We start from the raw sequence: 24,495 nt of genomic DNA on the forward strand, positions 1-24,495 counted from the left end.
CTAGGGTTTTGCTGTTAAGTCAATAAAAGAGCGAAACTGTTTTGTGCGCAGGGCTTTTCCGTTGTGTCAAGTTATCCAAATTGATACTTTATGTAATTGCCATATTCTTAATGGACAGGTTTCAAATTAGACCATCTTGTGTGTCATGGAGGTGAGAGAACACAGGCGGTATGTGAAGCCGTGAAGTTTTTTTCTATCGTTAATTTATCCGATTGGCCTAAGGGTGGTGGTGACGTCATTGGAAACCTGTCCATATACAATATGCTCTATGCTTACGCATTTTTTAAAAATGCATTTTAGGATTACAGGTGACATGGAGCCTATTGGCTGACTTTGAGATATTTTATTTTGAAAATGTATTTTTATTTTGGAAATTGTCGTAGGAAGTAAGTGATCCTTTGCCCCGCAGTGGTGGGTGATACTAGGACTTTCCGGACAGAAAATGCAGTAGGGCGGATGGAGGAAGAGCAGGAGATGGTTGGAAGAACAACGGCGAACGAGATGAGCGACTCGGTAAGAAGCGCGGATGCGAATGTATCAGCCTCCGCGTCTTATGCAAACCATTGTAGAAAAAGCCACGGGCCTTCGACTGTTGCTTCCCTCACCTGGGCCCTAACACCGAGGTTTGCCTGAGGATGAATTCCACAGTTTAATACGAATTTGAGCAATGTGAAGAAGCTAGCTCTCTTGACTCCTTTTAACGTCAGTACAGCAAGGCACGGCACGGTGAATTATGTCATGGATTTAGCCGCTCACCACCAACACTCTCCTGTGTTACCCAAAACCGCACCATAAATTCAACAAAAACCACCACCATCCACATAATAATCATCGGCGTGTTCTAACATGGAGTCGTCGAGAGTACAACCTCGCCTGTTGCCAGCGTTTGTGGCGTGGGCCATACTATGGCAGCTAGGTGGCGGCCAGGCGGCGCCGGACGCCTCGGGCCTGCCTCGAGCTATTCGCTTGCCTCTGAGCCAAGCAGCTCGCATGGAAGCGTCGCCGCCTCTCGAGCGCGGCCACACCAGGAGGCCGAGTGGTCGCCGGCGGAGGGGAGTGACGGCCAGCGGCATCAGCTTCGTGGACATGATCGACAACCTGCGTGGAAAGTCCGGCCAGGGTTACTACGTGGAGATGGCGGTGGGCTCTCCTCCCCAAAAGGTAACGCACGACCATTCCCCCCAACGCTTTGTAGGGATGCTAGACTGAACACAGAAGGATTCGTGCATTTACTGGACCTCTTATCCTCACAAGGGTCGCGGGAGTGCTGGAGCCTATCCCAGCTGTCATCGGGCAGGAGTCAGGGTACACCCTGAACTGCTTGCCAGCCAATCGCAGGGCACATGGAGACACTCACAATCACACCCAGGGGTAATTTAGAGTCAAGAAATTAATGCAGTTTTTTTGTGGGAGGAAACTGGAGTGCCCACCGGAAAAAAAACACACAGGCACAGGGAGAACATCCAAACTCCAAAGGCGGGGTTGGGATTTGAACCTCAGTCCTCAGAACTGTGAGGCCAACAATCCAACAAGGTGCACCACTGTGCTGCCCACAACAAAAAATGTTGACGTTAATTATTTCAAATTCATTTATTAACTCCAAGAGTCACTGATGGTGTACTGGTACACACATCTGACTTTGGTCCAGGCAATGTGGGATCGTTTCCCGCTCAGTGATGGTGTTGATATCTGCCCTGCGACTGACTGGTGACTTGTTCAGAGTTAGCTAGCTCGCTGGGATAGACTCCAGCTCTCCTGTAACCCTTGTGAGGATAAGTGGCTTGGATAACAGATGGATGGATAATTAATTCCTCTCATTAAAAGGTAAATCTCTGGATAACAAAGGTCCAAAACATTTTTCAAGTTGTCACTATGGGGTGTTGTGTGTACAATTATATGGGGAAAAAAATGAATTGAACCCATTTTTGAAGAAGGCTACAATATTATCAAAATAATATAGCATACACTATATCTAATATAGCAGTGATGCTTATGTTTTATGTAACTTTAATTCAGTAGCTGCAAAATATAACTCACATTGAGATGATGACAGGAGTCAAGCAAGAGATTGATAGCTGAATGGGCAACCTGAGAGGGATAGAGGGTTCAGTTGGAGAAAGAAGGGAGGACATTTATTGTGTCAGAAGAAATCGCTCAGGACATTATAGTGGAGGTTATATAGGTTATTATAGTGTGGTGAAGATGATGTGTGGACACAACTGCAGGAAAAGAGAAGTTGAGACTGATAAACTGTACTGCATGTTTATTGTGCCAAATAGACTAATAGAATAGATAATATACTATTCATATATAAAGTTGTAATATACAACTTTAATATTAAAAAGACAAGGAAAACAAAGGTTCATTGCTGTTTTGTATCGTTTCACAAATTCATGCCGTCAATTGGGTAAAGAGTTACAATTTATTACATTTGAACAGAAGAAAAGAAACGATCCAAAATAATGCACTTAATTTTGTGGTCTATGAGCATTAATAAAGATTTCAATTCTTATTTTAGTTCTGTTTCTGTTGACTCACTAGCTGAACATCCTGGTGGATACAGGAAGCAGCAACTTTGCTGTTGGGGCAGCTACTCATCCATTCCTGCGCAAATACTACCGTCGCTCACTGTGAGTACAGAAAAAACGAGCGGTAGTAATACACAATTTTTTGCATTGTTTTTGTATTCGTTTTTTAAAATCAATGTTTTTGCTCCTTTGCTCAATTAAATATATAATAATAATGACATTGAATACAAGTTGTATTTTTTGTCCCCCACCCCGGCATTTGTATTAGCAATCTACTGCTACCGAACAGCCTCCACAAAAATTATGGAAAATAATACTTTTTGTTACAAATAATGTGAAAATGTATTTTTTTCTGTGAAAAAAATATCCCTTTTGTCAAAACACAATCCTGAAAAAATTGACATTTTAAGTATACAACAATTTAATATTATAAAATGAGCTGTGAAATTTCATGAATATAACCTCAGGCTCTGTCATAATGCAGCCCTATGGTGGCACGAACCAGTGCAATCTGTAGGCCGGTCCCAAGCCCGGATAAATGCAGAGGGTTGCATCAGGAAGGGCATCCGGCGTAAAAACTGTGCCAAACAAATATGAGTGTACATCTAAAGAATCCCATACCGGATCGGTCGTGCCCCAGGTTAACAACGCCCGCCCCCGGCACTGCTAACCTGCATGGTGTCGGTGGAAATTCAGCTACTGTGGGTCAAAGAGAAAGAAGACGAGGAAACAGGATCTGTCGTCAGAAGAAAAAGAGGAATGCACAGAGCCTACAACTGAGTGTAGGGACTTTGAATGTTGGGACTATGACAGGAAAAGCTCAGGAGTGGGTTGACATGATGATTAGGAGAAAGGTTGATATACTGTGCATCCAAGAGAGCAGGTGGAAAGGTAGTAAGGCTAGACGTTTAGGAGCAGGGTTTAAATTATTCTACCACAGAGTAGATGAGAAGAGAAATGGAGTAGGGGTGATTTTAAAGGAAGAGCTGGCTAAGAATGTCTTGGAGGTGAAAAGAGTATCAGATCGAGTGATGAGACTAAAATTTGAAATTGAGGGTGTTATGTATAATGTGGTTAGTGGCTATGCTCCACAGGTAGGATGTGACTTGAGTTGAAAGAGAAATTCTGTAAGGAACTAGATGAAGTAGTTCTGAGCATCCCTGACAGCGAGAGATTTGTGATTGGTGCAGATTGTAATGGACATATTGGTCAAGGAAAAAGGGACGATGAAGAAGTGATGGGTAAGTACGCCATCCAGGAAAGGAACTATGAGGGACAGATGGTGGTGGACTTTACAAAAAGGATGGAGATGGCTGTAGTGAACACTTATTCCCAGAAGAAGGAGGAACATATCGTGAGCTACAAGAGCGGAGGTGGAAGCACGGAGGTAGATTATATTTTGTGCAGAGGATGTAATCTGAAGGAGATTACTGATTTGTAAAGTAGTGGTAGGGGAGAGATTAGCACGACATCATAGGATGGTGGTGTGCAGGATGACTCTGGTGGTGGGTAGGAAGATTAAGAAGACAAAAGTAGAGCAGAGAACGATGTGGTGGAAGCTGAGAAAGGAAGAATGTTGTGCAGCCTTTCGGAAAGAGGTGAGACAGGCTCTCGATGGACAGCAGAAGCTCCCGGCTGACTGGACTACGACAGCCAAGGTATTCACAGAGACAGCCAAGAGAGTACTTGGTGTGTCTTCTGGTAGGAAAGGGGAGGAGGAGACTTGGTGGTGGAACCCCAAAATACAGGGAGTCATACAAGGAAAGAGATGAGCGAAGAAGAAGTGGGACACTGAGAGGACCGAGGAGAGGCGAAAGGAGTACATCGAGATGCGACGTAGGGCAAAGGTAGAGGTGGCAAAGGCTAAACAAGAGGCATATGAAGACATGTACACCAGGTTGGACACGAAAGAAGGAGAAAAGAATCTCTTCAGAAAATACTACGACTGAAAAATGGAAAGGCAGTTGGTCCTGATGACATACCGGTGGAGGTATGGAAGCAATTTGGAGAGATGGCTGTGGAGTTTTTGACCAACTTATTCAACAGAATACTAGCAGGCGAAAAGATGCCTGAAGAATGGAGGAAAAGTAGGGGTTATTTTAAAGGAAAAGCTGGAAACACAGTTGGACCCGATGACATACCAGTGGAAGTATGGAAACAATTTGGTGAGGAGGCTGTGGAGTTTTTGAACAACTTATTCAGCAGAATACTAGTGGGAGAGAAGATCCCAGAAGAATGGAGGAAAGGTTTCCTAGTCCCCATTTTTAAGAACAAAGGCGATGTTCAGAACTGTGGAAACTACAGAGGAATAAAGATGATCAGCCACACTATGAAGTTATGGGAAAGAGTAGTAGAGGCTAGACTCAGGACAGAACTAAGTATCTGCAAGCAACAGTATGGTATCATGCCTAGAAAGAGTACCACAGATGCGTTATTTGCCTTGACGATGCTAGTGGAAAAGTACAGAGAAGTTCAGAAGGAGCTACCTTGTGGCTTTGTGGATCTAGATAAAGCCTATGACAGAGTACCAAAAGAGGAACTGTGATACTGCATGCCTAAGTCTTGTGTGGCGGAGAAATATGTTAGAATAGTACAGGACATGTATGAGGGCAGCAGAACAGTGGTGAGATGTGCCATAGGTGTGTCAGAAAAATTCAATGTGGAGGTGGGACTGTATCAGTGTTCCGCGCTGAGCCCCTTCCTATTTGCGGTAGTAATGGATAGGCCGACAGACGAGATTAGACTGGAATCCCCTTGGACCATGATGTTCGCAGATCATATTGTGATCTGCAGTGAAAACAGGGAGCAGGCGTGGGCACAATTAAAAAGATGGAGGTACACACTGGAAAGGAGAGGAATGAAGATTAGCCGTAGTAAAACAGAATATATGTGCGTGAATGAGAGAGGTGGAGCAGGAAGAGTGAAGCTCCAGGGAGACGAGATAGCGAGGGTAGAGGACTTCAAATATTTAGGATCATTAATCCAGAGCGATGGTGAGTGTGGTAAAGAAGTGAAGAAACGGGTCCAAGCAGTTTGGAACAGCTGGCGGAAGGTGTCTGGTGTGTTATGTGACAGAAGAGTCTCTGCTAGGATGAAGGGCATAGTTTACAAAACAGTGGTGAGGCCGGCCATGATGTACGGATCACACACGGTGACACTGATGAAACAAGAGGAAGCAGAACTGGAGGTAGCAGAAATGAAGATGTTGAGGTCCTCGCTCAGAGTGAGCAGGTTGGATAGAATTAGAAATGAGCTCATTAGAGGGACAGCCAAAGTTGGATGTTTTGGAGACAAGATTCGAGAGAGCAGACTTCGATGGTTTGGACATGTTCCGAGGCGAGAGAGTGAGTATATTGGTGGAAGGGTGCTGAGGAAGGAGCTGCCAGGCAAAAGAGCAAGAGGAAGACCAAAGAGAAGTTTTATGGATGTGGTGAGGGACGACATGAGGGCAGTTGGGGTTAGAGAGGAAGAGGCAGGAGATGGGCTAAGATGGAAAAAGATGACACGCTGTGGTGACCCCTAACGGGACAAGCCGAAAGGAAAACAAGAAGGACAAGCCGAAAGGAAAACAAGAAAAAGAAGACCCTCAGGCTCTGTCATAGTCTTTTCTCATGGATAGTTGTACAGGTGAGGCAGCCAACTAATGCAAAATATTTTGGGCATGGACGTAAATCCCTCGCATCTAAATTTTCCGATATTGCTTATGCAATATATATAATAAAAGGGCCCCATGTCTTACAGGTTTTGCTATGTTCAGTACGATTGACTATGGTTGCCTTCCACCAGGCTCCTTTCTTGTGACCCATTACACAATGTTGAAATGATTCCGCTCATGTCTTCAGCAGAAAATTTGTCACCTTCAGAAAAACACTTGCTACAGGGGTTAGAAAAGTCCATAAAGCTAGAACTTGGCAAGAATTTAGAACTTGAACTTGTTTAAATCCCTAATCACTATTCATATTGACAGTAGTGAATGACTTGCAAATCAGTATCAAATTTTTACTTCCTCTACGAGTGTTGCACCAATACCGGTATTGTACTGAGGGTTTTTTTTTTTTTTTTTATACCGGGAGTTAAATAAATAAATACTGACGTGACAGCGCTCAATTCATACAGTGTTTTAAAGGCCAGTTCCCAAAAAACAAATAGTCAGCCATGACTGCTTGTCTTCAGACAAATTGTGAGCATGTGACTATATGGGAGCTGGAGAATGAAATGTGTACAACGTCCCAACTACTTTCTGTGGACAACTTAGCACGAATTAGCCTTAGCCATTGGACTGCAACCTCAGAGTCCGGAGCTCACGAGCCAATGTAAGCAAAGTCAGTGTAATTAGCAGAGAATTCTCCTGTGCTGTTTGGGAAACCCCGCATTCAATGCACGTGAGAGTCAGTTTTACCAGCAGGAGATCAATAATCACGATAGCATGGGATGTCATAGCGCGGGTGTGCGCCGGCCGGAATGTAATCAAGACACTGCATTGGGCTTGCTGTTTTTGGACAGCGGCCAATAAGACAAGACGAAGTCAAAATGAGTCATAAAAAGCGCCCACCTTGCTTGTCTTGCGTTGGCTGTTTTTGCTGATTTTATATGTTCTAGTTTCTTATGGTCAGTCAAAACAAGAAAGGAGGCCTGAGGCCCCTCAAGCCAATGTCTCTATTCCGACAGAGCTATTTTGACAGCCAATAGCTCGCAGTCCCCAATGTCGTAATTTTGCTCTGCTGGAGCTTTTTTGACAGCAACGTGCAAGGGTGTAACTTGCGATCTGTGGGAGTTCTCTGCAAGAGAACTGCCCGACCCCGCATTCAGACGTGTCGACCTTGACCACAAACTGACAGTTGGCAGTAGCTATGGTGGGCAAAGGGACAGAGACGAATTTTGTCTTGAGATTTTTAAAAGCAAGCTCAGAGTCCGGGTTCCACGAAAATGATCTGTTCGACAAGGTACCGCTGTGCAAAGGCAAAGCTGCCATATTGAAATCCCTAATAAACTTGCAGTAGAAGTTAGTGAACCCAAGAAACCTTTGGACATCCCTTTGCGATGTAGGAGTAGGCCACTGGGCTACCGAGGAAATGTACAGTGAATAAAATAAGTATTTGAACACCCTGCTATGTTGCAAGTTCTCCCATTTAGAAATCACAGAGGGGTTTGAAATTTTCATCGTAGGTGCATGTCCACTGTGAGAAAGATAATCTAAAAAGAAAAATCCAGAAATCACAATGTATGATTTTTTTTTTTTAACGATTTATTTGTGTGATACAGCTGCAACTAAGTATTTTAACACCTGTCTATCAGCTAGAATTCTGACACTCAAAAACCTGTTAGTCCACCTTTAAAAATCCACGTCCACCCTTGAATCAGATGCACCTGTGTGAGGTTGTTAGCTGCATAAAGAAACAAGTCCACCCCATACAATCCGTAAGACTCAAACTTGTAACATGGTCAAGACCAAAGAGCTGTCCAAAGACACCAGAGACAAAATTGTACAACTTCACACGGCTGGAAAGAGCGATGGAGAAATTGCCAAGCAGGTTGGTGAAAAATGGTCCTCTGTTGGAGCAATCATTAAAAAATGGAAGAAGCTATACATAATAGTCAATCTCAGTCAGAGTGGAGCCCCATGCAAGATATCACCTTGTGGGGTCTCAATGATCCTTAAAAAGGTGAGGAATCATTCCAGGACTATACGACAGGACTTAGTCAGGTCAATGACTAAAGAAAGGTGAGGAATGACCTGAAAAGGGCTGGGACCACCGTTTCCAAGGTGACTGTTGGTAATACACTAAGATCTCACGGTTTGAAATCATGCATTGCACAGAAGGTTCCCCTGCTTAGACCAGCACATGTCAAGGCCCATCTTAAGTTCGCCAATGACCATTTGGATGATACAGAGTCGTGGGAGAAAGTTTTGTGGTCATATGAGACCAAAATGAGACTTTTTGGTCATAATTCTACAACCCATTTTTGGAGGAAGACAAATGATGAGTTCCATCCCAAGAACACCATCCCTACTACAGGCATGAGGATTTCGGCAAGTATGGCAACCGATCTTTCGGTTCTGTTGATTTTTGTCCTGGGAAAAAGTGGGAAACGATTTTTCGGTTCCCATTGATAATGCTCATGGGAACAGGCATGACCATTTTGTCTTTTACGCTTAGCAACCGACATGTTTGACTAGCGTTTGAGTGACCCGGATATGAATAACTCGACCTTGCATATGCGTAGCGCAGAAGCGGAAACCGGTGCGGTTTGTAAACCACACTGACAAAGCTGGGTGTTTTAATCAATAAAAGTAAAGGGGTTCATGTAGGTTCGTTTTATACAGATTGTTGTATTTAGTTGAGAACTTGTTTTACATTCCACACATGGGCGAATTCCATTAAAAGTAAGCCCTGAGATATGGGAAACGGACTTTTGGTTCCGTGTTTTCTCAGGCTGGGTAACGACATGGTAACGGAACGATCGTTTCTGTGAAATGCTCATGCCTGCTACTATGAAGCATGGTGGTGGTACCATCATGCTTTGGGGGTGTTTTTCTGCATATGGGACAGGACGACTGCACTGTATTAAGGAGAGGATGACCCCGGCCATGTATTGTGAGATTTTGGGGAAAAACCTCTTTCCCTCAGTCCAAGCATTGCAGATGGGTCGTGGCTGGGTCTTTCAACATGACAATGACCCAAAGCACACAGGCAGGAAAACCAAGGAGTGGTTCAGTAAGAAGCATATCAAGGTTCTGGCGTGGTCTAGCCAGGCTCCAGATCTAAACCCAATCAAAAATATTTGGAGGGAGCTGAAACTCCGTGTTTCTCAGTGACAGCTCAGAAACCCGAAAACCCTCTGATCTAGAGAAGATCAATGTGGAAGAGTGGGCCAAAATTCCCCCTGCAGTGTGTGCAAACCTGGTGAACAACTACAGGAAACGTTTGACCTCTGTAATTCCAAACAAAGGCTACTGTACCAAATATTAACATTGGTTTTCTCAGGTGTTCAAATACTTATTTGCAGCTGTATCACACAAATAAATCATTAAAAAAATCATACATTGTGATTTCTGGACTATTCTTTTTCGATTATCTCTCTCACAGTGGACATGCACCTACGATGAAAATTTCAGACCCCTCCATGATTTCTAAGTGGGAGAGCCTGCAAAACATCAGCGTGTTCAAATAGGCTCAGGAGTTAGTTGACATGATTAGGAGAAAGGTTGATGTATTGTGCATCCAGAGAGCAAGTGGAAAGGGAGTCAGGCTAGAAGCTTAGGAGCAGGGTTTAAATTCTTTTACCATGGAGTAGAGGGGTAAAGAAATGGATTAGGGTTATTTTAAAGGAAGAGCTGGTTAGAATGTCTTGGAGGTGAAAAGAGTATCAGATCGAGTGATGAGGCTGAAATTTGAAATTGAGGGTATTGTATATATTGTGATTAGCGGCTATGCCCCACAAGTAGGATGTGACCTTGAGTTGAAATAGAAATTTTGGAAGGAACTAGACGAACTTGTCCTGATCATCAGAGAGAGAGAGAGAGAGAGAGAGAGAGAGCGAGAGAGCTAGAGAGAGAGAGAGAGCGAGAGAGAGAGAGAGAGAGATGACATGTTGGCGAAGGAAACGGGGGTGATGAAGAAGTGATGGGTACGGCATTCAGCAAAGGAACTTTGAGGGTCAGATGGTGGTGGACTTCGCAAATTGGATGGAATTGGCAGTGGTGAACACTTATTTCCAGAAGAGACAGGAACATATAGAGCGGAGGTAGGAGCACGCAAGTGGATTATATTTCGTTCAAACGATGTAATCTGCAGGAGGATACTGATTATAAAGTTGTGGTGGGAGAAAGTGTAGCTCAACAGCATAGGATGGTGGTGTGTAGGATGACTCTGGTAGTTGTTAGGAAGATTAAGAAGACAAAGGGAGAGCAGAGAATCAGGTGGTGAAAGTTAAGGAAGGAAGGAAGAATGTTGCATGGCCTTTCGGAAAAAGGTGAGACAGGCTCTAGATGGACAGGAAGAGGTCCTGAAAGACTGGAATACTACTGCCGAGGTACTCAGAGAGACAGGCAGGAGATTACTTGGGGTGCCTTCTGGTAGGAAAGGGGAGAAGGAGACTTGGTGGTGTAACCCCAAAATACAGGAAGTCATCCAAGGTAAGAGATTAGCGAAGAAGAAGTGGGACATGGAGAGGACTGAGGAGAGGCAGAAGGCATACATTGAGATGCAACATAGAGCAAAACTAGAGTGGCGAAGGCTAAACAAGAGGCATATGACGACATGTACACCAAGTTGGATACGAAAGAGGGAGAAAAGAATCTCTACAGGTTGGCCAGACAGAGGAATAGAGATGGGAAAGATGTGCAGCAAGTCAACGTGATTAAGGATAGCGATGGAAATATGTGGACTGGTGCCAGTAGTGTGCTCAGTAGATGGAAAGAGTACTTTGAGAAGTTAATGAATGAAGAGAATGGGAGAGAAGGGGCAAGCGTGAATGACCAGAAAGTGGCAATGATGAGTAAGGGGAAAGTTAGAAAGCTTGGCAAACGGGATCTTCGGGGCCGGCACGAAGTGGACCATCTTGGAGAATCTGTCAATAATAGTGAGGACCACAGTGTTCCCCTGGGAGGGAGGCAAGCCAGTGACAAAATCCACCGCAATATGCGACCACGGGCGAGAAGGAACGGGCAGAGGACGCAGCTCTCCAAAAGGGCGCAGGCGGGACGTTTTGTTGGCCGCACACACCGGACAGGCGTTGACAAACTCTCTTACGTCCCTGCTCAGGTTGGGCCACCAGAACCGCTGTTCGATAACCGAGGTCGTCTTTGTTATGCCCAGGTGGCAGACCATCCTATTCATGTGGGCCCAGTTAATGACGTCCCCCCGCAGAGAAGGCACGACGAAGAGACTGCCAGGAGGACAACCAGCAGGGGCCTGCATGTCCCTCAGGGCCTCCCTCACCCGTGTCTCTACCGCCCAGGTGAAGCCGGACATGAAGCACGCCTCAAGCAAGATTGGAACGGCCACCGGTTCCCCCCCGATCCCCCTCATGGCAAAGCGCGTCCGGGTTGCCGTTCTTGGACCCTGGGCGGAATGACAAGGTGAAGCGAAAACAGGTGAAGAAGAGAGGTCACCTGGCCTGACGGGAGTTCAGCCGTTTTGCGATCCTCAGGTATTCAAGGTTCTTGTGGTCGGTGAGTCCAACCAATGCCGCCACTCCTCCATGACCGTCTTAACCGCCAGTAACTTGCTATCGCCCACGTCGTAGTTCCACTCCGCCGAGGTCAACTTTCTTGATAGAAAAGCACACGGGTTGACTCTCCCGTCCTTGGTGCTTCTCTGTGACAGGACTGCTCCGATCCCCGAGTCCGACGCGTCCCCCTCGACTATGAACTGGCGATCCAGATCAGGCACAATGAGGATCGGCGCGGTGGTGAAACTTGCCTTTAGTTTGTTAAAGGCCTCCTGACAGATCTTGGTCCACTCGAAGAAGCTCTTCGGAGAAGTGAGGGCGTGCAGAGGGGCTGCAACGGTGCTGAAGTTCCGTATGAATTTTCTGTAAAGGTTCGTAAAGCCGATGAACCTCTGTACGTCCCTCCTGCAGGCGGGAGTGGGCCAAGGAAGAACCGCGTCGACCTTCCCGGGATCCATCCGAATCTCCCCCTCCGCCAGGAAGGACACGGAGGCTCGGTGGAATTCACACTTGTCTTTGTTTACGAACAACTGATGCTGGAGTAGACGCTGAAGGACCTCTCTTACTTGCCGGACGTGGGAGGTTAGATCTGAGGAAAAGATCAAGATGTCATCAAGGTAGACAAACACATTTCTGTTCTAGCCTGGAAAATGGCCGGCCCATTCGTAAGTCCGAACGGCATCACCAGGTATTCGTAATGTCCGGTGGGGGTGTTGAATGCTATTTTCCACTCGTCTCCCTCCCGGATCCGCACCAGATGGTAGGCACTCCGCAGGTCCAACCTGGTGAAGATCCGGGCCCCCTGCAGCAGTTCGAACGCCGTCGCAATCAGAGGCAAGGGATACCTGTTCTTAATGGTGATGTCGTTCAGTCCCCGGTAGTCGATGCAGGGTCGTAGCGAAGTGTCCTTCTCCTTCACAAAGAAGAACCCTGCACTGGCTGTCGAGGACGACGAGCGGATGAGGCCAGCTGCCAGTGAGTTCTTGACGTAACTTCTCATGGCCTGGTGTTTTGGTCCTGTAAAGCAAACAACCTCCCTCACGGGCGCGAGGTGGCGTGAAGAAGTTCGATGGCGCAATCATATGAGCGGTGTGGCGGCAGGGATTTTGCTTTACTGTCCAAAAAAACCTTCAGATCATGATAACAAGCAGGTACTTCAGCTAATTCCGGAGCGGTACCTAGCCCCTCCACTTCTATAGGCGCTCAATGCCTCGACCACTCGGGGAGGGGGGGGGGTGTGTGTGATCAAATTAGCATCCGACCCCGAGTCGATAAATGCTGATACAGTACATGAATGTGCTGAGTTGAAGGAGTGAAGGAGTTGATTCTGCCGCGGTATACCGGACACTCACCGGAGTGGAGATCCTGAGGCCGGTGCGCTTCGGTCGGACTGGGCACTGGGTGATTAAATGTCCCAAACGTAGACAGTAAAAACAACGCCCCTCTTGCCGACAATGGAGGCGCTCCTCCGCTGGACCGCCGAGGGCCTCCAGTTGCATGGGTTCTGTCAAGGAAGGGAGAGAAGGTGACGGAAACAGTCGGAACGGGTGCCCCCTTCTCCTCGAGGGGGGGACGTCCACGGCGATGAGGAGGGCGTGGATCTGTGGGGCGAGCCCCTGGAAGAAGGCGTCGTGGAGGGCATCCTCATTCGAAGTGCTCTCAGCTGCCCGGATCCGGAACTCAATGGCATAATCTGAGACGCGATGCCAGCCCTGGCGTGAGGTAATGAGCAACACAGCTGCCCTGCGTTCCGGTGCCGCGTACTGGAATACCTGCGTAAGGCGCACACGAAGGCTGTCCAGGAGCGACACGTTTCTGAGTTGCGGTCCCATTCTGCCATTGCCCACGCCTCCCCCCCTTCCCGTCATGTGCGAAATGACGAAGGCGATCCGGGAACGGTCTGTTGGGAAGGCGGAAGGCAGCAATTCAAAATGGAGGTCGCATTGTGCAAGGAAGGGCTTGACGTTCCCCGAGTCGCCCGAGAAACGTTCTGGTCTGGAGAGAGGTGTAATGCTGGTGCGTGAAACCTCCCCAGCAGGCGGGGCAGGCGGTATGAGCTGAACCGGAGCGGCAGCCGGAATGGCCGCCGTCGACATGGCAGCCGCGCTAGCTTGGGAGGCTAGCCACGGCTCCAGCTGGGCACAAATCTCCTGGAGCCTCTGATTCGTCACCTGGAGAGCAACCTTCTGCTCGACCAGGCGTCTACCCTGGATTTGCAGCGAGCTGCGGATGGCCACAGAGTCGGCTTAGACCACGTTTTGACCATGTCCCTCTGTCACGAGGGAGGCTCGAGGGCGGACCCAAATGCACGACTCAAGAGGCAAGCAGGCAGTACAGAGGAGGTTTTTATTTGTGTTGTCGGTTACCAACAGGTAAGTCCAAGAGAGCAGAAGTACTCGTAGTGGCAGGCTTACAAGGGTAGTCAGGGGACAGGCGAGGGTCGGTACACAGGAGATCGATCAAAGAAGGCAGAAGTGTCAAAGGAGTCAGGCTTACGGGGTCGGTCTGAGAACAGGCGGAGGTCGGTACACACGGGTTCACGATTAGAGATACGGGAGTGCTGGAACAGGGCATGAGATGCGACGATCTGGCAGAGGACCAGTCGTCCCCGGGGTCCTATATATACAGGGGTTCATCAGATTGTATGAGGCGCAGGTGTGCTCCTCCCAATCAGCTGGCCACGCCCAGCCAGGACTGGAAGGCAGGGACATGACAATAACTGCTAATGCGCATGCACAGTATGTCAAAATGGCGCCAGAAGTCAACAAAAATATTTCAGCTCTCCTCAGAATAAAATGTCCTTTATCCATTTTCATTTATCTAACTTTGTTTTTCCATTGGAATTCACTCGTCACTCCAAAGTCCTACTGATTTGTTTTGAGTACAATATACTGCAGTGACCAAGTCAACACTGATTTGGCAACACTTCCCTTTGATTGTGATTTCCTGCTTTGTTGCATCTACGTTGCTGTTGAAAGTAGTCCACATTATTGGGAACATGGTTTGAACTATGGAGGACACTAAAAGTATATTTCTGGAAAAACAAAACGGCCTCAATTTAATTTAAGATTGATTGATCGAGCAGCCGAACTCAACTCTTTATTTTAGTTCCATTAGTTGTGTTTATAGTACACGCTGCTCCAATCCATGCACTTGATGAGCATCTGTGCATTTATATTATACTGTGTGTCTGTCCATTCACAGCTCAACCTCTTACTGTGACCTTGGAAGGAGTGTGTATGTTCCCTATACCCAAGGGCGATGGGAAGGCGAGTTGGGTACCGATCTAGTCTCTGTTTCACACGGTCCTAATGCTACACTCCGCGCCAACATTGCTGCAATTACGCAATCTGATCGCTTTTTCATCAATGGATCTAACTGGGAAGGAATCCTTGGACTGGCCTATGCAGATATAGCACGGGTAGGGGCTCTTATTGTTAAATTGGGTCAACTGTTCATTCTTACCTTTTATAGACAATGGCCGCAAAGTGCTTTATTAAAGCAGAAACAAGCAGCTAAATTTCTACATATTTCTATCTTCAGCCTGACGAGAAATTAGAGCCTTTCTTTGACTCCCTGGTTCGCCAGACGTCTGTCCGCAACCTCTTCTCTCTCCAGCTTTGTGGTGCAGGTTTTACCCAAAACTACTCTCTGGGCAGCACTACTGTCGGAGGCAGCATGGTGAGAGATACGCATTGATTACAAACACCAGTAAACACACAAGTATCGGATGCTTGTCCGACAGAGTATGATTTTAATCCTGTAGATCATTGGAGGCATAGATACATCCCTGTACGTGGGTGAGCTTTGGTATACTCCTATCCGTAGGGAGTGGTACTATGAAGTCATTATTGTGCGCATTGAGGTGAATGGACAGGACCTTAACATGGACTGTAAGGAGGTAAGATGGCTGCATGAAGTCAAGATAAAGTATGCAGTCGAGTGCCGCTGATTATAAAAGCTCTGATTTATTTTTCTCCTTTGCAGTATAACTACGATAAAAGCATTGTGGACAGTGGCACCACCAACCTCCGACTGCCGAGAAAAGTCTTCCAGGCTGCTGTCAAGGCTATTGGAGCAGCTTCCTCAGTCAGTCCGCAGTTATTAAACTTGTCTACAGAAATGTGTGAAATCAAGGGGAAAAACTGAAAAATTAGCTGACGTACAGACGGAATTCAGCTGGTGTCATAAACGACAAAATGACTTTGACTATATGACATCAGGAGAGTTCTTTGTTTTGATGACTCAGTATCTGGACACTAAATCTTCTGTCTGTACGCATCATATAATTTTAATATCACTCTCAGTAAATCAAATGATAACATTAATTTGCTCAATTTTGATTTTCTCCCATTTTAGAAAATGTTTGGAAAGGTTTTTGATCTCTAAAGTATATTTTTTATGTTTTATGAATTAATTGGGGCACCACGGTAGTTCAGCTGGAAGGCCACACAGTTCTGTGCTCCCGGGTTCAATCCTGGACTCGCCTGTGTGGAGTTTGCATGTTCTCACTGTGCCTGCATGGGTTTGCTCCCACATCCCAAAAACATGCAACATTAATTGGATACGAAAATTTCCCTGATTGTGAGTGAGGCTGTTTGTCTTGATGTGCCCTGTGATTGGCTGGCAAGCAGTTCAGGGTGTACCCCGGTTCCTGCCCACTGACAGCTGGGATAGGCTCCAGCACTCCCCACAACCCCTGTGAGGATAAGGAGCTAAGAAAATGGATAGATGGATGAATTAATTTGTTGAATTCAGTTACTTTTTAGTCATAGTTCTTAATGTAGGTATGTTACCAGTCAAATGTTTGTACATATACCAAAATAAATAAAATAAATAGTCTGTACAAGCTTAACAGGGACCGTGGAAGGTTGAATTTACAGTAGGGGCTTTCAAATTGTATTGCGGGTGTCTTCCTTTTCTTGTCCTGCCTCTACCATGTACTTAAGAAGATAAAATTGAATGTTCTTGTTTCCTGACTTGCATTTCAGACAGAGCAGTTTCCGTCTGGTTTCTGGCTTGGTGAAATGCTGGTGTGTTGGCCCACTGGTGCTACACCCTGGCACAACTTCCCAGTCATCTCCCTCTATCTGATGAGTGAAAACCGTAACCAGTCTTTTGGAATCTCTATTCTGCCGCAGGTAAAGATACCGATCAGCTGCCACATGTGGCTTCTGATCTTGTATCTCGGAAAGTACCTACTACCTTATAGGAAGGGTTATAAAATTCTTCTGTTTTAACACTGTATTTGGGAACAAAAGTATGGTACCTCATAGTGGGGCCAGACACACTGGTGTCTCCTGATTGGTCAAAATAAAAAAGCATTTTTTTTTGACAATAGCAAATACGCATGACCTTCCTTTTCTCAAACAAATGTCCGTTTCCAATAAATGGGAACGTGCAAAGAAAAAATGCCGCATGTCCTCCATTGTTGTTCTTTGTTCACTTGTTTTGTTTTTCTGCTTTGTTCAATTGTATGTGTGTTTACTCTTTGTGGATTGGTATGTCACGCTAATGTAACTGACACAGCAATACCTCTTTCAGTCTCCAAACTTCTTTTGTGTTTCTATACAGCAATACCTGCGGCCAGTTGAGGATCCAGCTTCGCCTCAGGAAATATGCTATAAGTTTGCTATGTCCCCATCTAGCACTGGCACAGTGATGGGGGCAGTTATTATGGAAGGCTTCTATGTGGTGTTTGATCGAGAGAAGAGTCGAATTGGTTTTGCTGTCAGCACCTGTCACGGTGAGTAAGACAGGATTGATGCACAGGGAGGTGAGGGCTTGAAAGAGAATGGATTTTTCTTTTTAAAGCATAAGCGGTTTGGAAAATGGATGGATGGATGGATGGATGGATGGATGGATGGATGGACTCTCATGATCTGAAAAATTAATTGCCCCATTACTAAATTACAGGTTAACTAATAACCAACAGTTTTTGGAAAGCTTCACTGGTGCTACACAGGGATTACTGCCAGAGTCCTTGAATAAAAAAATAAAAATAACTCAAATCATACCTGTCAGACAAAGAGTTAAGAAGAAGCCGACGGTCTTTCTGGGTACTGTTGATATACTGTGTGGCTTTTGCTTTGCAAAGTAGCGTTTTCAAATTGTATTTTTGATGTAGCGATGAACCGTGCTAACTGACCATGGTTTTTTGACGTGACCCCTCACTCTAACCGGAACCCTGAGCCCACATAGCAGTATCCTTTACATTATGATGCCGGTTTTAATAGTTCCACCTGAGGGATTTGAAGGTCACAGGCATTTAGTGTTACTTTTTCGACCTGCAGTTTACATGCAGAAATTTGTCCAGATTCTCTGAATCTTTTGATGGCCTTCTTGAACATAGAGGGTAAAATACATAAATTATTTGCAATTTTACTTTGAGAAACTTTTTTTAACTGTCGGTTTTGTTCATGTAGTTGTTCACAAATTGGTGAACCATGCCCCTTCCTTGCTAGTGAACAACGTACCCTTTCAGGGTGGTCTTTTTATACCCAGTAATGACACTCACCTTTTTTCAATTAACTTGTTCACCTGTGTAATGTTCCAAACAGCTGTTTTTGAGCATTCTTCAACTTTTCCAGTCTTTCACTGCCCCCGGTCCTAGCTTTTCAGGGAATATAGTGCAGGCATTCATATTCAAAATAAGAGATTATTCGCAAAAAAAAAAAGATAGCATTTAGCACTTTGAACATTAAAAGTCAAGTGTCATGAAATGGATGATTTTTACTATGTTATTAATGAAAAAACATCAGCCAATATGGGCCCATGCATTTTTTCACCACAAAACATGATTTTGACGTATACAGCTTTTTTTTTTACATTGCTTGAACACTCGGGAGAATGGATTTGCGCGTCATAACCCTAACCCTTGTGAAAAATGGATTTCACTTGTGCAGAGGACAAAAACCTTTGTGGGTTCCAAATCACAGGTAGGTGTGTATTCAGCTACTAAAAAAATAATATTTTAGGGCGGACCACATAATCGGTCTCTCATAACGTAACAAAAGATCCGCGTATGAAATATGTCGATGTGCGCGTCGGACGGGATCGGGCTGCTGCGTGGACGGCGGCGAATCTGAAGAACCCAGCCAACAATGTCTCACTCAGCCTTGTGCGCGCAGTAATGCGCCCCGGCTCGATAGTGTTCATTGCCTACTGCGGTGGCTGTGAACAACCCTCTAAAAGCAGCACGCCTCAGCTCCATTATATGCCACCATGGCGCCGAAAATCACCCACACCGTCTGAGGCGCCGCGTTCGGCTGTCACAGCTTCTGCGAAGGCAGCGTGTCGGGCTTTGCGGATGGGGGCGGCTCTGAAGAACCCAGCCGAGAATGCCTCACTCAGCCGCGTGCGCGCAGTAAAGCGCCCCGGCTGACTGTGTTGTTCATCGTACTGCGGCGTCTATGAACACCCCCCTAAAGCAGTACGGCTTGGTTCCGTCATAAGCCACATCGGCCGGCTGCCATGAGCTGCGATGGCTCATCTCTGCCGGGGAAGTGGATCAAACGGGGATGCGGTTTGGACGTGATCGCATATCATACGAATATGGCTGGAAACAATAGTGTAATATTGCCGTGGTAACTTCACTCGGTTGTGTGGTGTTGTCCTTTTCGAAAAGAGCTTCCGTGTCAGTAGGGATGTGTTCGTCTCCCATAGTTAGGGTGCACCGCGTGTTTTCATTGGCGAATGTCCGGGTGATGTCACTTAGAGAGGATGGAGCCATTATGGCGACCACTTTGAATATCGTAGAATGACACTTCTGAAACATAGCGCATGGATGACCCGCTCTCCGCTCACATTTATTTTTTTGTATGGACGTTGAAGTGAATAATGTTATATGTATTTTTCATTACAATATCTATTGTAGAATGTTTATAGGGATGACACTTGGGCTTTAAATAGCTTCTGTTTGTAGTGTTTTCAATTAAACAGAAGTTGGAAATAATTCACAAACCATTGTTGTATAGTCACTTGTTACCAATGTCCCACCTCCATTGGAGTTGGCGTTTGTAAATTTTAATAAATATCCAATCAGAATTGAAAAAAGGGACAAAGGCTTTTCCCAGGCACTATATATCAAAGGCTTGTATTTTTTATTTTTTGCCCTGAATAACATGTCGCACGTTTCTACTAATTTCAGCTCATGACGAGTTTCGCACAACCTCTGTGAAAGGCCCGTTCTATGGGACCGACTTGGAGGACTGTGGCTACAACATCCCTCAGACAGACGAGTCTACTCTTATGACTATTGCCTATGTCATGGCGGGTATCTGTGCTCTATTTATGCTGCCATTGTGTCTCATGGTGTGTCAGTGGCGCTTTGCACGCTGCCTTCACCCACACGGGGACTTCTCTGATGACATATCACTCCTTAAGGACTAATTGAATCACAGAGCCCTCAATTTGAAACACAGAAAAGGAAGGAATATGTACAATGTAACAAATTAAATTATTTTTCACCAATATAATCTGGAAAATAGATGCCCATGTGAAGTACACATATTTTGACTCCTGCTTCTGGTAGCTGGACTGCTCCATTTTTGCTGTACTTTGAAATATTATGGTTGCTTGTCATGGTGATGCAGCTGCAAAAATAAACTTCTGTTCCTCATAACTGAAGGCTGTCCGTTAGGCAAAGCAAAAATAATTGAAAATGCAACTGAAGAGTTTGTTTTCAAAATGAGACATATCCGTTTTTTTCATTTTGAGGAAAAGGTCTTGGTATTGAAGTGAAAACAATAAACTCAATTTATGTTTCTAACTATTGGGGGATGGAAAGAGATGCTAAAAAGTAACTAAACACCATACTACAAAAAATATTGGCTTTAATATTCACCGAGTTTTTTTGATGACAAATTTAATTTTTTCTCCAAAATGAGACATATCCAAACATTCTATTCTTGGCAAAGTGAGACATATCCAAATTTCGACTTAAACCTTCAGGAGCAGCTGTATTTTTTTTAAAAAAATCAGTTGCTTTTGATAGGCAATCATGAAAACTATTTGCCTTTCAATATTTCAAGCATTTTAAAATAATATTTAAGGCCATGACCACCACATTTAGAGAGTTAGGTATCAGAAATAAGGGTCAGTCACAATTTTCACAATTAGCTCACTAATGTCAGATTTTGAAAAAGGAGATGAAAAAATGGGAATTTCTTTTAAAAAGGTGTTTTTCAGTTATTTAGAAACTGTTTGTTTGTTCAGTATGAGGTCTTAGAAAGGCTGAGTTTACATCATTGTAATTTTGTGTATCTGTATGCGATTCTGCAATCCGACATCTGCAGGCATTGTGTCACTCAGTTGATTAATTTTGTTTATAAGTTGATGTGAGATCATTAAGAAAGTAAACTGCTTCAAACCAGTCTACCAAGGTTAATATGGGTTCCGAGGGATACCAGCAGAAAAAAATAGGTAGTCGATCTCATACACACATCTCCAAAATGAAATCAGTTTCAAACTCACAAATTCACTGTTTGAAATCTGACTCATTGAGTCTGCTTTCTTTTGATTTTATTTATAGCTGTCGCTGTCGGAGGAAAGAACACTGCAGAATAGGATATAAGTCTGTAGTAATAATAACAGTATTCATAATGCTCATAGACAGAAATTGAGTCTACTCCAAGGGTGTTGATTTCCTTTTAATGTCAACTTTTCTTGAGTCATAGCCGATAACTTTCCTTATAAAAAATGGCAAAAAAAAATAAGATTGCATAGAATTATAAAAATTTATTCATTCATTAATGATCGTTGGTGAAATATTTTGAACAAAATTACTATTCAAGCATTACACAATCATAGACAAAACAGTATGTTTATTACATTCAGATACAAAGGTACTTGGATGAGAACTGAAGTATTAAATTGCAATAATTTCATAAAGAATTAAAATTAAATAGGAAAAGCACCCTCACAATGGGCCAGCCTGCAAGTAAACCAGCACAATCACAGATTCATTTATTCGATATTATTAAACATTGATAAACAAAATACAAGACTTAGTTCAGCTTGAAAGCATGAAACACTGTAAAGATAAAATCGACAAAAATGCAACAAAAACAATCTACAAAGATCAAAAGTCTTTATTTTCTTTCAATTCATAAGTAGAAAAGAAACATTACTGATTCACACATCAGTAGATTCTATTAAAAATAGAATTCATGTAAAAGAAAATCCAAATGTGATAAAAAAGGAAACAATAGGTCAACTTCACAAAGAGAAAAAATAGGGTCTACTATCACAGCAAGCGCTTCTTCTTTTCTGACCCCGTTTCTGCTGGGTTTCTTTTCCTTCCCAGCTTCATTCTCTCCGGTGTCTCGTACATAAAATCAAACTCGGCATTAGCATCTCTCTCAAACGTGGGCGCAGCCATTTTGGATGATGATGTGGAAGATACCGGAACTTCCCTCTAGACGAATTCTGATTGGATGCTGCTTGCTTCAGCAGCGCACGCTGATTGAACGAAATTATGTCGCATTTTGCTCTAAATAAGATCTCGATATGTCGCATTTTGAAATAAAACGCGATCTTCCTTGGCTGATATAGAACGATATGTCGCACTTTCAACAAAAATCAGAGTATCCCGATAACTACCATTCGGAGCTGGACAATTTTGGCGCGAGTTTCGTAAATCTGAAAAAAATGCCTATGTCGCGTTTTGAAAACAAACTCTTCAACTAGAAAGATATGACCTAGGATAACCTGTGATGGCCAAAACAAGTTTACTCTCATGTGGCACTTTTACTTTTGCTTGTACCGAAGGGTTTCTCTACAATAAATAGAATACTGTAGTTCCTGTCACATGCAGGCTACTATGCAGATCAGTCCTATGATATGAAGAGAGACCAAAAAACTATCCAAACAGGGGAAAGAAATAGCGTTCAGGAGATATTACATATCAATTCACAATAATAAAAAAAAAAAACTTCATTAGAAACCGATATTTATTAGATTTGGAATCCAAGAGAAAAATAATACCGAACTTTACACTATGACTTGATCAGGATGTTTACAGAGTGTAGGAAGCCATAATTGACATTGTGCACAATGGCATGACTATGTGTGGTTTTGGTGTGTGTTTTCGATCTACTGTTAGTTGCTTAAGATGAACAGCAATGAGACATGAGCATGTTTCCGTGCGTGTGCGTTCTTTCGTGTACCTGTACTCGTTATTCAGACAGGTATAATGAGAATTAAACTACTGGAAATGATATAATAGTATCTATTAAAAAAATTATTACTATTAATAACACTATTTCACAAACTCCACCAAAGAATTCTCCTGAGAAACTGTAAATTTAAAGTCTATCACCTTGTAATCTGTATGCTTGAAATTACTGAACACCAGGTCAGTATCTGATGTCACATATTCTATTGTAAGCGCAAGTGTCAATTGTACATAGAATTTGTTTTCAAAGCTTCAGTTTCGACTGAAATACTTTTGTTATTGTTGCAAAGAACGTCAGTAGCATTGCACATCATCAATCCGGTGTCTAAAATGTATAGGGCTTTTTCCATGACCCAGAAACAGCTCAATTTTGAATTATTTTTAAGAGGCTGGAAAACCAACTCAAAATGTTACGAAAAATTCGAGTTCAGCGACTGTATCCCTATGTTGTAATAAAGTGCTCGTTCTGTAATTTTTTTTGTTTGTTGCACTACAAGAAAAGTATGTGCAGGCACAGCCTATGGTAAGATCCAGAGATATGCAAATGTTTCAAATAAATATACAAACTGTTGAAAGTGATCATATTTTACATTAAAGTCTTGTGGTGTCCTTACTCAAATACTTTATCCCATTTTATCTGTGAATATGTGTGTCACCTTATTGTTTATATACTTGTAATTAATTACATTTTGGTTATGTGTAGTGGAACTAGTCCTTCAAAATATAAAAACACATTTCGATAGAAGGTCAGCACGAATACATTTACAACTTCAGGGCAATGGGCTACTGCACACAAATTAAAAATATACTAACAAAATGATTGGGTGTCACGTAGGTTTCCCAAATTCCCAGAATTCTACAATTTTGCTGAATTCTAGAATTATTAGTGAAAATTAATAATTTTGGATTCTGGTGTATTGAGGAGTTTTTTTATTTTCAACCAAAGTTAGCCTAGGTAGATGGCACACCCTTTTTTGAGTTTCTTTTTATGACAAGACCATTTTGAACTAGGACTCACCAGTCGTTTCTTCTTTCTTCTCTTTGAATCCGTTTTGGCCTTGCTAAATTAACCCTAACTTGTTGAATTCTGAACGATTTTGACGTAAAAAAATAGAAATCAGACAGAATTTTATAATTGTGGCTTTTATAAGAAATTTCTTTGTTTACAGTCAAGCAGGACCTGAAGTACAAAGATGCTGAAGTTTTGTGTGGGTTGAGGTTTCACAAATGAGTCCAATGCAGAGAGCAAAGCCTGGAAAATTACCTTTAATAAAAATAAAAAAAGTTTGAACATTACCTCTGTCTGTTGTCTTTGTCCTTGAAAAAGTATTTGAGTGCAATGCTATTGTAATTAGTTTCCACCATACAGTCCTCGCCAAAGCTATTGGAACGGGAAGTTTTTCCTTTGTTTTTGCTGTACACTGAAAACATTCAAGACATATACTGAAGACATTTTCAAATCAAAAAATGAATATGAGACAAAAGTTTAGAATACTGGCTTTTATATCATGCTATTTACATGCACGTGTAAAACAACTTAGGATACGGCACAAGGTTAGTTTTCAAGTGAGCAAAACTATTGGAACTTGTGACTGGACTTGCTTGCTTTAATCAGAT

General features: G+C 43.7%; 1 protein-coding gene and 1 long non-coding RNA gene across 3 annotated transcripts; one reads left to right on the forward strand and one right to left on the reverse strand.

Annotated features, from left to right (window-relative positions):
- Nucleotides 1–52: 52 nt before the first annotated feature.
- bace1 (beta-secretase 1) lies at nucleotides 53–24,153 on the forward strand. 2 transcript variants are annotated; one of them, XM_061826898.1, is made up of 9 exons: nucleotides 53–1,161; nucleotides 2,542–2,630; nucleotides 14,907–15,123; nucleotides 15,246–15,383; nucleotides 15,469–15,603; nucleotides 15,690–15,791; nucleotides 16,694–16,843; nucleotides 17,277–17,448; nucleotides 19,852–24,153. In XM_061826898.1, the coding sequence occupies exons 1-9, from the start codon at nucleotides 847–849 to the stop codon at nucleotides 20,091–20,093; spliced, it is 1,560 nt and encodes a 519-aa protein (XP_061682882.1). In that variant the 5' UTR covers nucleotides 53–846; the 3' UTR covers nucleotides 20,094–24,153. The 2 variants fall into 2 exon arrangements, with proteins under 2 accessions (XP_061682882.1, XP_061682883.1); XM_061826899.1 differs by lacking the exons at nucleotides 53–1,161; nucleotides 2,542–2,630 and adding an exon at nucleotides 12,240–12,319.
- Nucleotides 12,166–15,838, reverse strand: LOC133504550 (uncharacterized). The gene is made up of 3 exons (XR_009796014.1): nucleotides 15,732–15,838; nucleotides 12,548–13,206; nucleotides 12,166–12,291 (listed from the first exon to the last, which is right to left on the reverse strand). It is a non-coding gene; the product is annotated as an uncharacterized LOC133504550 (long non-coding RNA).
- Nucleotides 24,154–24,495: the final 342 nt, after the last annotated feature.

The sequence above is a fragment of the Syngnathoides biaculeatus genome, chromosome 8, assembly GCF_019802595.1.
Source record: "Syngnathoides biaculeatus isolate LvHL_M chromosome 8, ASM1980259v1, whole genome shotgun sequence".
NCBI lineage: Eukaryota > Metazoa > Chordata > Actinopteri > Syngnathiformes > Syngnathidae > Syngnathoides > Syngnathoides biaculeatus.

Bases quoted from the DNA above. Each gene is read 5' to 3' on its own strand.
- bace1 (XM_061826898.1), top strand. From the start codon at position 847: ATGGAGTCGTCGAGAGTACAACCTCGCCTGTTGCCAGCGTTTGTGGCG. The intron at 1,162-2,541 runs GTAACGCACGAC...TTGACTCACTAG, and splicing joins TGGGCTCTCCTCCCCAAAAG to CTGAACATCCTGGTGGATAC. The intron at 15,792-16,693 runs GTCAGTCCGCAG...CTTGCATTTCAG, and splicing joins CTATTGGAGCAGCTTCCTCA to ACAGAGCAGTTTCCGTCTGG.